Source organism: Catharus ustulatus, chromosome 3, assembly GCF_009819885.2.
Source record: "Catharus ustulatus isolate bCatUst1 chromosome 3, bCatUst1.pri.v2, whole genome shotgun sequence".
NCBI lineage: Eukaryota > Metazoa > Chordata > Aves > Passeriformes > Turdidae > Catharus > Catharus ustulatus.
This window is the reverse complement of record NC_046223.1, coordinates 63,240,850-63,254,264: the sequence shown is the minus strand read 5'-3', so window position 1 is coordinate 63,254,264 and position 13,415 is coordinate 63,240,850. Positions and strand designations below refer to the sequence as shown.

The window sequence follows — 13,415 nt, the reverse complement described above, 5'->3', positions numbered from 1 at the left end:
TATAATCAGAATCTGGCATTGGTTTATTCAAATTTTGCTTTCTTGGAAGCAAAGCTTACATGTTTGTAAACATCAAATTAAACAATGCTTAATTTTACAGTTTGCTAAACAAATATTTTTTTACCCTGAAGGGCATATGCAGACCCATCTATTTGTGTCACAGTTCTGTTGATCTGTGCTTCAATACTTTTTAAACAATTGGTTCCTGTACAATTTAAATGTATCTTAAAAATTTCTTCCAATATTGTGCAAGTCATAGGCAAGGCCATTTTGAAGTGTGCACTTCCTAACATAGTTTTTTTATCAGTACCTAACTAATGCAACTGTGAAAAACTATACATTTTCAGGAAAATGTTTAGATTTTGGTCCTGTACTTAAAGACCTTCTATAATCAAGTTGTTTACATGAATTTGAATCACAAGCATGTACACAACAAAACCACTATACCAATGTTTCTTGGTCTATGCATAAAAAGTATGTCTTCTACTTACACTAAAACATACAAAAAATAAACTACAAAAATTGTTTACACTTGATTTCAGCAAAAAAAGCTTTCTTCAAGAAAAATGATTCTTCTTATTTTCAGCCATCAAAAAAGGAATGCAAGTAAACAATAAATACATGTGCTTTCTCCATATAGACATATTTACACTTGAGTCTTTGGCTTATGTTTAAGTTTCTTTATAAAGATCTTTATGTGATCCAGCCATCATTGCACATTAAAACAAAATAAGCCAGTTTTTCTTTTACTATATATAATATATATATGCAACACTTGAAACGTATAAAGAATGAACCTTACTATCAATCTGCACTGTTATTGTACTTTAACAATGTATCAAAAGAAAAAAATTAATACCATATAGGAAATATTGATACATGCAACAGATGGTCGCTCTACTGTATCTGAGAGACAGCTGCATATACACACACGAGAAGGTCCTAATTTGGGCAAATTTCTTCTGACTCTGGTTTTCATTAAATAGTATTTATGTGGCACTAAATGTTGATACTGTATACAAGCATAGAAACAGTTTGAGTTCTTTTATTAAGATATGCAACTTCATAAGAAAAATACTTTGCATTTAAAATTCAAAATCCCTCCCACCCCCCTCTTCCCCTAAAATCTTTCTTCACAGGATCAAGAACTGTTGTCAAAACAGCTTATTGAGATTCATATATTTGGTGAACTTCGTCACATCCTTTCCGACTAAGAGGATTCCAGGTACTCCAGTGCAACATCATAGCAGAAACGATATTGCTCCTTTAAGGAGGAACAGAAACAGAAATTACATTAAAATCTAAAATCTTAGCAGCAATATCTATAACCAAGAACATTCTTTGCTAACTAGTAAATGACTGGCTTGGATTTTCTATTTTCCCCCCTATTACACAAGTATATTACCAGCTCTGATTTAAAATCTCACCCTAACCAATGAAGGGGAAAATGACCCTGACCATGGGAAAGCAATGATGTGCTTCTCTGATTTTTTTCAGCTTCTGACCTGGTTTATCAAACATGAAAAGCTCTCCTTTCAGTCAGAGCATTCTTGCAGTGAAAGCACCTCGACTCTGATGCACCACTTCTATTTGAGTTAGCTGGTATTGAGCAGTAACTGGTGTAGAACCCTGAGTAGCTCCATATCCAGAGCCCATTGGTACAGTCCCATTGATGTGGCGTCCAAAAGATCAGATGAACATTTTAAAAAGAAGTTAAAGCTCAAAACCTCATTGTGGTTATTATTTCTCCTCAACAATGCTGCTGTTGAAAGCTGATGCTGGGAAACAGGGAGGAGGAAGGAGAGGGGAAGAGGAAGAAGAAATAAACCCAAGGAAATTAATTTGATGTCTATTGTCCTTATGACTCGAAAAATGAAATCTGCCCTTGTGATTTATTTTTGATTGCACAGGAAGACAGCGTGATACATTAACAGGAAGTTGTGGGGATATCTTAAGGGTTTTACTGCACTGCTGCTCATTGTTATCTGATCCTGTTGCTGAATGTAGGGCACATGACACTGCTATATAGTGGTTTTGCTGGTTTGTCTTCTAACTAACAACTCAACAGCTTCTGCTGTTCTAGAGTTCTGAATAAAAATCCATACAACACAAATTCATAACTAAAAAAAAATGTAGCAACTTCAGTGTAAAGTTACTGTGGAATTCAGGACTATTTTGAAATGCAATATAAGTTTGCAGAGATTTATCAGAAACAAACACAATCTACCTTGGCCTCTCTTTACAGAGACACAGATAATTTTCCATGTGATCTGACCTGTTTTCTTGACAGCAGTGAACTGAAATCCAGGCAGTAATTCAATATGTTGTGTCTCAGATGTCTATGGCACAGCAGAATGCAAAGCATTTGCAGCAAAACCAGAAACACCTAGCCCAGTGTCACTGCTGCCACAGGATATTCTATTTGTTAACATATTAACCATCTTTTTAATTTATGTGGTGGCAAGGGATGGAAGTGATGCACTATGATTAAGAGAATCAGCCCACAGAAGTTATTTCGTATTAAGCAAACACTGACACCAGGAAAAATGGGGAATATGGGAAGAGGCAGCTACAGCCATTTTGCACAGTATGTAAGTTCACAGGGTCAGAAGCAATTTCCACTATGCGTAAACTAAAACATGCTTTTAATTTCAATTGGCATCCCTGATTTTTATGCTGCAGGCAGCCATCTGGCTGAAAAGTGACACTGGCAGCTGGCAGTGTAAGACTCAAACGGCAGGAACTCCCTAATGCTATATAACCTGCTTTCATTCACCCACAAAAAGGAAAAACATCCACGTGGGAGAATTTTTTAAGCACCTTCCAGTCCTTAATGTTCAGTTCTTGTGACAGAGACAAACATTTGGATGGATAGGCATTCATACTGCATGCATAAAGATTAACCAGAAGATCCAAGGTTATTTTGAGTTCTGACAATACATACAGATACAGTACATACAGATATTTAGTCCTGCAGTTTTGCTAATTCAGGCTCATATTAGTTGATATTAGTTTATTGTTTATATTGTTTATTATTTAATTGCTGGATTTAATGATCTTAAGGGTAGCTTCCAACCTAAATGATTTTATATATTAATTTGCAACATACTAGATCCAAATGTTTGATTTTAAAGTTCTGAGGTATCATTTTGACTACTACAAATCTGAATAACAAAGATTGTTACTATTCAGCACAACTTTCAAAGCAGCGGTTTTTCCTAAAGAGGAAAATATTCACAGATCCTGCTAGGAATCTGTACTTCACAGCTTATTCCTACCAAGGAGAAATGCCTTGCTCTGTACAATTTCAAGACAGTTTGTGTGAGTGCAGCCTGCTGCAACTTCCTTCCAAAAAGACCAGGTTATTTTGGGAAATTAAAGTGAATTCTGTTAACTATGAAAGTTTTCTGTGAAAAGCATGGAACCACTACAAGAAAGGTAGTGTAAAATGTGAAGCTTGTCCTCTCATGATGCTGACTTGCATTTACGCTCAATATCTGTTATTCTTCTGGCCCATGGTAGGTTTTCACTCTTTTGTGGGTACAGGGGTGAAAATGCAGCTCACACAACAAGGCAGCCTCTGGCTCTCTGGCTGTTTGCAGCAACTCTGCGGGGCTGGTGCTTACCGGAGTTTCTACCATGTTGGGTTTACTGTTCCTCAAGGTCTTCACAGCGTGGAAAACATCCACCACATTCTGCCTTTTTACCATCTCAACCACAATGCCGATGGCACAGAACATCCCGCTCCGGCCACCGCCGTTTCTGTACGCAAGGAAAAGAGAGAGTTAAATGTCACCGTGGCCTAAGACAGCATCCAAAACATGTTTCTGTTCTTTCAGTCTACAAGCACAAGTTATTCCTGAGTCTTAGAGGGAGACCAGACTTTAGCAATCTCTTTGTAGCTCCAGTGGGGTTGGCCTTAGTAATTTGCTTTTTCTGACCTTCCTCTCAATTACTGCTTTTGAATTCTGCCCTTGCAGCCCATCATGCTGCCCAACCATGCTATACAGCTAAATTACATATGCACTAGAAATAAAAAAAAAACCCCAAGTTCAATGGCAAGTAGGACATTAGAAATAATAAAAACAACTTCAATGCCAAGTAGATTTTCCACTTACTTCTGGAAAGATATTCACTTAAATTAACCTATGATATGAAGATTAATCAACCAGATATGCTAAGGCATCACTGATTTAATAACTTGTTGACCTTTGGAGGACACATCTGAACAATTTTAATCTTAATTTCAAAGAAATTAAGGTAGGTATTTCTTCTTATTAATTTTGAGGTGGTGTAGGCAGAAACGGGTCACTAGTTAATTCTGAACATTTAAACAGAAGTCTTTTTTTCAGAGTAAGGAGAAATGCGTAATTCAATTTCTAAGTTTTAAACATCATATTTAAATGAGGTAGGAGACAGATTGATTACACTCTGCTTAAAGAGAAGAAGATGCCATCTTTACAAAACTCCCAAACCAGCTCCCATTTAAGTATCAGGTAAGCAGACAGCAGTCATTTACCAACAATAGTTTTAGTATCATATACTGTAATAGAGCTTTTTTCAGATTTTATATATCCAGTTTTCAGTTAGGCCTTCCTTATGGGAAAAAATGTGGCACACTCTGTGCAAAAGAGACACAAAACCCCCCTCTTTGGCAATCAGTATAAAAGACTTCCTTACAGAAACCAGGCAAAAGAAACAGATCTGTACATGTCTTGCACCTGGAAAACATTCTATTATGTACAGAAGATGACAGTGCACAGAGTATCACTGTAGCATCACGCTCAAAATACTCATTCCTTGACTTGACACAGAAAAATCCAAAGTTGAACAAAAGTCAACCTACAGGGATAGTCAGTGGTAAGCCTTTTTTTTTTTTCATTAGAAAAGTAACAGACACAAGTGCAAAAGAAAGTATCCAAAAGAACACTGCTTAAATTAAAGCTAAGAATTAATTTATAAGAATTTATTTGAAGAGCAGCGATTTACTTTCTCCAAGTTACTCACAGGCAATGAATAATGGTCCGGCCCTCCCCTTCTTCACATTCCTCTTGCCATTTTTCAACCTGGAGAATTAACTTCAAGAAAGATCTCTTGGAAGCTGGTACATCTCTGTGAGAAGCCCATCCCAAGTACTGGAATTGCTGCACCATGAGATAGCCCTCTTGTGGCTGAGGAAAATCAAAGAACTTTAGGTCAAAATGGCACCTTTACACCTTGGTTTAGGAAACCAAAATATAAAACTAATGTGAAACCTAGGTGTTTATATTATGGACAGATTCTAATGTGTGCATATTGCACTTTAGGACCTCCAGTAATTTCTACCACCTGAGCTGAAGGAAGATGTCAGAAAAGGTATAAAAGGCATTGAACATTGAAGACAACATCACAGCTTATCTATCAAAAATGTAACCTATCCTGAGCTATAAATCAACAAATATCCTAGATTCCATGGATTCTATGTGTCAAGGTTGCTTAGCACCACTAATCAATTTTCATCAAACATCACTATTAAATTCTTAGACATGCAGAAATAGAGAGAGATACATTTGGCTCCTACGCATGAACTGACCCCATTATAAGCAAACAACAGGTAATACCGGTGCACAACATGTCCTTGAAGTCTTCCCTTTGTGCCAGACTATGATAATTGTGACAGCCTTGCTGCCAGTCTCTGAGCCTTCCACGTGCTAGATGTGACACAGGGAGAGCTTTGAAAAGAATTAGACTGTCACAAGAAAGGCCTCAATAACAGGAAGAATAAATAGTCTATCTTGTTTTTGACACTGAAGATGATGAATAGGAATGTGGATTTTAGAAAAGTAAGAACAGAGTAGAGATATTTTTAAAAGCAAGGTTTATGAACAAAAGGGCATAGGTAAAGAGAAGTAGAGGAGCAGTAAATCAAGGCATCATATAAAAGGAAGAAATGGAAAAAAAAAAAGAAAGAAGAAGTTTCAAAATACAAGAAAAAAGCACTATGGCGTAATATTTGCCAGCCTGCCCACACCTTAGTTTCCTGTAGTTTCCAAGAAGAGTTGAAAATGCTTTCTTTAATTCTGAATATAAGCAAAAAACCAAAAAAAAAAAAAAAAAAAAAAAAAAAAAAAGAGAAAAGAGAGAGTAAAATACTAGCCACATGAAAACTGATCTTTGCCCTCTGGAAAATGAAAATGTGACCAAAATAAAAGAAAATAAAAATAAAATAAAATACATGAAGGATCTCTGTGTACACCATAACTAATTTTCCCCACAGTTATCTTTCAAGATTAATGAGATTTAAACATGTACTCAAGATACACTGTGATAAGTTCAGTATTGGATGAAAAATAAAAAGCAGTTGTGCTAAGTAAAATAGGGATTGCTGGTTGATTGTTCATAGGTTGGTGGCACAAGCATCTGTAACTGTGTAGTAGGCAACATAAAAAAGCAATTAATAAAGGTGAGCTAAAGAGGAAACACTCTATGGCAAGGAGGGTTTAAGAAGATGCTGCGAGAGTGTGGAGCACTATGGAACAGCAAAAAGATAAGATGGTCCAAGGTATGAAAGAGCTGACAAGACTGCAAGACTGGTACTGCTACTGAAGTTGAGAAAAAGATGATAACTGCATGTTGAGGCACAGTGGTGGCAGAACCCATTAGAGGCAGAGGAATTTTCAGAGTTTTTTCACATCCTGCTTTGCAGGGTGCCACAGTCTGCCTTTCCTGTTGTGGTTTTCACATCTTAGGCTGAGAAGGAGCTGGTTGAATAACCAACCTCAGTGCTTCTGTTCATGATTCACCACATAAAATATCTTACCAAAGCTATGAACTAAATACCTGTCAGTACATGTCCATTACAGGGATACTTCTTTTACTGTACACCAAACAAACAGAATACAGAATACTTCTCACACATCAGGGAGAATGCCTCAGAACAACATCCATTCACCTTACAGCTCTCTCTGCTTAGTGAATAAAAATACTGTAGAAAAGTACTGCATTTGTAGTCACAGAAGTCAGTATTAGATACCGAGGCTTGACTGACTCTTTTTTGAGTAATATCTTATGAACATAAGTATTTTACTCTTATTCAAAATTAAAAAGCACAAGAGCCTAGAGAGCATGAAAACACTGACATTTTTTTGGTCACATGTTGTTAGAATAATCCTTACTCTTGTTAGATTGCATATCCTGAAAATTCGGTTTATGACGTCGCAGTCCATTGAACACGACATACATTCCACTTGGATGGGGCCATACCGCAGTATCCCTTCCTCAGGCCAGTATTGTGGGCAGCCCTGTACCAGAACAAAACAGGAATACTTAAATGATAACTTAAAACTGGAAAATTCCACTGCAGACATCTCACCTAACCTTTACTGAACAGCTAGTGTTGATTAGTTACTGTAAAGCAGAGAGTAATTGCAAAGTCACTGAAGCGCTCTACATTTTCATCATGTAGTAAATCCAGAGTGATTAAAGGACATGACGGTACATGGAAAACTTGAATGCCAAACTAACCTGTGCTAAGTCGACTTCATTTAGCATCACAAGAGAAGTGCAGCCATAGTCATACACTAATCTCCAGAAATCTTTCACAGTGTTTGGCAAAGGATGTTGTGTGACAATAAAAGCTGCTGGCTGCCTGTAGCTCTGCAAAGGCAAACAATTTTATTAGTACTAATATGGGAAGTACTTAACTTCTACTGAAACATAAACATAAAAATACAACAAAACTGTGACTTCAGTGACTTCATATATCACTGAAGATGTAAAAGTTAAAAATACACTATCATCTCCAATAAGAACAAAGAGGTTACTCTGCACAGAGGTTACTTCTGCTTGGTTACAGAACACTGTGATATGCTCCAGGCACAGAAGATGTTCCTTGTGACTCTGTTGAGCTGAGGCTCAGGCAACTCTGCTCTAGACACTGTGTCCCGAAGCCAAGCAGGGAACCTCACCAGATGATGCAGAGAGGGGTGCAGAGGTCTCAGAAGACCACCCTCTCCACAGTAGGTTTTACATTAACTCTGTGACCCAGTTAGGGACTAAACTAAATTCCAAACTCTGTTTCACAGTCCACAGCTGCAGGGACACCCACAGAACTGACTTTCAGGATCACTGGAGCCCAATTCCAGCAGAAAACTTAAGTTAAACAGCAAAATACTATTTCCTGCCACGACCACAGGTTCAGTTTTCTGTATGCTGTGTTATACACAACTGCAAATAGGGATTTCCAGCCTTGCACAGTAACTGAGTGGTGGAGAGTCTTTTCCTGTTGCAGAGGTATTATGAGCAGCAAGCAGAAGAGATCAAGAGTCTTTCACAGGCAATTTGTAAACATCCATAGAAGAGTAAATTAACTCAGGAGAAAGACCTGGTGAGGTAGATGAACCACTTTTGCCATGGAAACTTGTTCATTTGAAGATTGATCTAAAAGATCTTTAAGTGCAATATATCAACGTACACTCCAATAACTTGTTGGTAATATCTTTAGCACCAGTACTTGTTTAGTAAGAGATTTAGGAGGTTGCTGATTTTTTTGTTGCCCAGGAACAACACAGGAACAACCAATTTTGATTCTTTCATTGTACTTTTTACAAGTAAAACACATCCTAGCTGACGTTGCGCTACCCCACTTTCCCATAATTTCTAGTGTTTCTCAAGATAAGAGAGAGATAAGGAGTAACTTCCTTTTTGTGTTTTGTTATTGAAAGTCCCTCTTTTTTGTCCAGGAGTATCTCCTTTTCTCTGAATAAGGCAGTCTTAAAAGAAACAACCAGAAGAGAAAAGACAAAAAAACCCCACTTGTGTTACCCAAAATTTTAACCCTCTACTTATAACCCTGTTATATGCCTTCATTGTAATATAATAGCTTTTTTTTTTTCCTGCTGCTGTTTTTCCTTTTATTACTACCATTTCTGCCTTTTCTAACTTGCCTCTGACTGATGATCCATTAATATATTGCTTGTTTCGTGTCCCTACCTGCCACATGCTGCTGCACACTCAAAGTCCTCCTGCCCCCACAGCCTGTGTTGTCTTCCTTTCACCCCAAACCACACTCCTCCATGCAGCTGTGTTAGTTGGTTCATAGCACATCAATTTTATTCAGATGCTTAATGCAATTTTAACTGCAAGTCTAAACAATTTTTGCTACCAGAATTCTGTTCACTGCCCTAATTAATCTGTTCAGTCCCTCTGACACCCTAATACATTGATCTTACACACACTACCCCTCTATTTTTTTGACACAATAAGCTGATTGTGAGATTAGGGGCAGCATTTTGCTACCAGTTCATTTTCTGCACTAGCTCAGGCAGAGTTCAAGGATAACTATACCAATCAGTGTTGATTATTTCTGTTGCTATTTGCCATTTTATTTCAACATTTCTCCTTGACATGGCAGTTTTTGACAGAATTTTTGAGGAAGGAGAGATGTTGATGAAGTCAGGCCACTTATTTAAGTATTTACTGCAAAAGTGGCTTTAGGGGTCTAACTTTGGAAATGCTAATGGGAGGCACAGGCAGGTATCTGGCAGCACATGAACTGCTTTATTGATCAGACACATATAAGCAGGTTCAACTCCATTTTTCCCATTAATTCACCTTTTCCTCTGACAATACTTTCATTACTCAGGCTTCAACATTGAACAACAAAATCCTCAATCCTATACTCTATACCTAAACATGCCAAGAAAACAATTTTTTCTTCTTCTGCTGCTCCTGCCTCAATACAGAAAGACTTTTTATGAAATAGTGATAGAAACCTCATGCTCAGAGAGATAACATTTACTTCCTAACAAATAGCAGATTTCTGAGATCCTGTTGAGATTTGAGATTTGGAGGTCTGGACACTGGAGCTTTATACAATGCTGTTAAAAAGGTGAGATTTTCAGTGGGTCCCACAAGGACGCCAAAGACTAAAGATAACAAACCTTCTGAACAAAAACCACAAGCTGATGGGGCTTCTTACCCTTCCCCCCTACCCTTCTTCATTAGAACTGTTTTACTGGGCATTGCAGTAACAGAATTACCCTTTCTTAAACCAGTGCTCTCTCTCACATTACAGAGCTTTCCATGGCACGCTATGCAGACAAAGAAGGTAGTCTCTTACGTCCATAAGAGCAGCATTGATGTAGTTGCTGCTCTCCCCATCAATAGTAATTAAGAAAGGCAGACATCTGTCAGGTGGCAGCATATCCATGAAGCGGTTCTTGTCGTGGTTCCTTGGCAAGCAGGCAATGCTGCAGTCCTCCGCCTGCAGGCGAGGGGTCACAGAATTCAGGGTCTAAGGGAAAGAAGACACTTGTTTAAGCACACTGAGCTAACACACATGGGGCTCAAGAGTCCCCCAAGTTTTACTGTAAAATATTGCAATATGAGAAAACAAGAGGCATTAGCAAATGCAAACTCTTATCTGTTTGTTGGAAATTCTGAGGCTTTGCAAGGGGGTTTAAGTTGTGGGTATTAAAGGTACTCTGTGTACTGAACACATTCTGCATGACACCATCCCTTCCAAAAGGAATGAAACAAAAAGGATCCTTTGGAGCCCTAAAAAGCTATTCCTTCAATGTGCAAATGCAAACCAAAACTCTCTCTGGCTCCTACTCACTGGTCTTTATTTCAGACAGATATTTACTGCAATTTTATTAAAAGGAGGATATTCTGTATTGAGAACAATTTTGCAAAGCACGTAAATATGGATGCTTTATTCTGTAGACAAAAAGTTAGGGACCAATTGCTATAAAAATAATTTGAAAAACCCTCCCCTTAAAATACATTAAATGTATCTAGAGGCAAAAAAAAATTGTTGTCACATCAAGAGTTGGTAGGAACTGTGAATACCTGAAACTCGTCTTTGAGATGTGAAGAGTTTGTCTGAGAGTCTATTCTAATCATATCAAAATAAGCAGCTTTGAATTCACAGACAGGAATGGCAGTTTCTCCACACAGGCAAGCTTCTAGAATGGCATCATGAATAAAGATGTACTGCTCCTGTCAAATTAGGAAAAGAAACAAAAATTGTAGCCATTTAAAACCAACAGATCTTTCTTTCTTTTAGGATAAACAGGACTACTGCACACTCTTAAATCCATTCAAAATACATCAATACACTAAATAATACTTTAATACAAACAGCCTTGTTCTTATTGGGGTGCAGTGAACAAGGATGTTTTCTTCAGGACCAATTTAAATTCAGTAAAACTCAACAGAAAAGGGATAGTAATTTATTTAAGGAAATTTTCAGTTTTCTTGTAGTGCTTGTGGGTTTCTGTGCATGTTTGCTTTATCAATTTTTTTAAATAGCTTTCAATCTTCTGATGTTAGCAGAAAGTGTAAATTGCTAATGTGATTAGCAAGTATTTGGCACGCTGCATTCTCCTTATGCATGTGCAAGCTAGTGCATCAGTTGCCTCATACTTGGCTCCAGGTCAGTAATAAATTCCAGTGTATTTCAACAGAAGCACCATTTCCTTCCATTTTTACTAACTTGCCTTGAGATAGCCTGAGTCCAAAGATAACTGCATTACTATTTCAGTTGGGCCTCCTGTCAATTTTTACACAAAATGCCCATCATATTTACTCACCCTGAGAGTATTAAATGTAAACCTTGTCTAGAACTGCGCCGGCCTCAAGTAGCTATTGTGAATACCAAAGGAGTTCTTAAGAGCACAAAATTTAACATGTGCCTGTAAAAACAGAACATGTCCAGGGACCACAGTCATCTTCTGGCTCTACAGCCTTACCCATACAGCTATGGAGCTATTGGCATCACTGTTGACTGTATGATCATCACAAGAAGTTGATGCAATGACAGCTTTATTTTGCTGTCCAAGTACGAACCTCTGAGAGAAGGTGAGAGGCAAGAGACAAAAGGTAGATAAAGGAATAATAGTAGGTGTGCTAATTCACGTGCAGATTAAACTGGGAGAGTTAAAGCAGTCACACTGAAACACTCCACCCCACGCACTTCCCAAAGGTTAATGGCCCTGTAGCAGCAGTAGTTGACCTGAACTATCTACTGTTCAACTGGCATAGGTTGCAGCATGGAATAAAAACTACTCCAAATTACACTGATATGTTTGGCTGCCAGCTGCAGAGATTTCTGTGTGGTCTCAGATAAATAACATCTCGGGGAGATGTCCTTATGGAGGGAAGGAGAGATACGTGGTGAACCACTTCAGGTAATCTGCCAATATAAACCAAGAACCTGTGTTTCTTTGGAAGTTCAGTGGTACTCTGGTGGCAGAGTGGAAGCTGTTAGAACTTCATTCCTAAGGTAATGGTTTAGTTGTGAAGTTGCTGAAGGCGTGTTGAAAGACCAGAGTAAAAATATGGAAAAGATTTGCAGCAAGGTTAATAAAGCAAACAAAAACAGAATTGAGAAAAGAGTGTGAAATGGACATAAAGTTCACCAGTCAATTTATAGATAAAGAGATTGGAGATTGTCTAAAACAAGTGGTAGCCTGTTGTAACCCAATACCCTACTGTTTTGGGAATGGTATGTCCCTTGAGCCCTGTGACCCCTGCAGGACCGGTAGACTGGCCCCTGCGGTGGGATTGGCCAGAGGCCAAGGCTGACCCCTCCCCTTTCCTGACCCAGAGAAAAACCCTGAGCCCACTTGTGGGCTCTCTCTTTATCCCCATCTCTCGCTCTGACCACATGGAAGCCTAAGAATAAAGCAGAATACCAACCCTGAGAGATTAGAGCCTCTAATGTCTTTCTGTTCTACATGAAACAGCATCCCAGGCCAGCTCTGCAGGTATTTGGGGAGCAGGGCCAGGCCCAAGGGTGCAGTTTCAATAGCCTGCTGAAATTCCATCTTTGGGATCCTGGGATTGTTGATACCAGAGCTGGGGAGCGACATGCCAGACATGCCTAATGTAAAGTCTTCCCTGAAAAAAATCCTTATTTATTTTCTTTTGTTACCAAGTTGGGTGGGCACTTGAAGACTGCAAGAGTTGGCAGATTTGTTGCACCACCCTGGTAGTGGGTGCTTTAACACTGAGCAATGATTCCCCCTCCACAGGGCCACTGCCTGTTCTTTTCAGAGTCACAGTGAAATTCTGACCTAGAATGTTTCAAAAAGCATCAGGTGTTTCAAAGGCAAACTACTGTACCTCAGTTTGTACCATGTTGATGCGCCGAGACCTCAAAGCTTTGACACAGTTATAGATATCCACAACACCTTCTCTTTCTGCCATGTCTAACATGATATCGATCACGATATAACAGCCTGTCCGTCCAGCACCAGCACTGAAAAGAATCAGTAAATACTGCTACGAAAAACATCTACAAACTTTATAACCATTATTGAGAGCATTTTTGTAAAATCAGTTTTTCATCACAGACACTATCTAATTTTTATCTTCTCCTCACCATAACATCTTTTAAATCTTTCGATGTGCTCAAAAGAACATTTTTCCAT

At 38.4% G+C, this 13,415-nt stretch overlaps 1 protein-coding gene across 17 annotated transcripts in view; it reads right to left on the bottom strand.

Moving 5' to 3' along the window:
* The window catches only part of PTPRK (protein tyrosine phosphatase receptor type K), a 370,095-nt gene continuing 356,680 nt past the window's right edge, over window positions 1-13,415 (bottom strand). For all 17 annotated transcript variants that reach the window (XM_033053758.1, XM_033053762.1, XM_033053760.1 and 14 more), the window contains 8 exons: window positions 13,108-13,243; window positions 10,831-10,980; window positions 10,100-10,273; window positions 7,504-7,635; window positions 7,155-7,280; window positions 5,008-5,171; window positions 3,627-3,762; window positions 1-1,264 (listed from right to left, as the gene is read on the bottom strand). In XM_033053758.1, coding sequence (XP_032909649.1) covers window positions 1,211-1,264; window positions 3,627-3,762; window positions 5,008-5,171; window positions 7,155-7,280; window positions 7,504-7,635; window positions 10,100-10,273; window positions 10,831-10,980; window positions 13,108-13,243 — 1,072 coding nt within the window. In that variant the 3' untranslated portion in view covers window positions 1-1,210. The remainder of the gene's footprint in view (window positions 1,265-3,626; window positions 3,763-5,007; window positions 5,172-7,154; window positions 7,281-7,503; window positions 7,636-10,099; window positions 10,274-10,830; window positions 10,981-13,107; window positions 13,244-13,415) is intronic.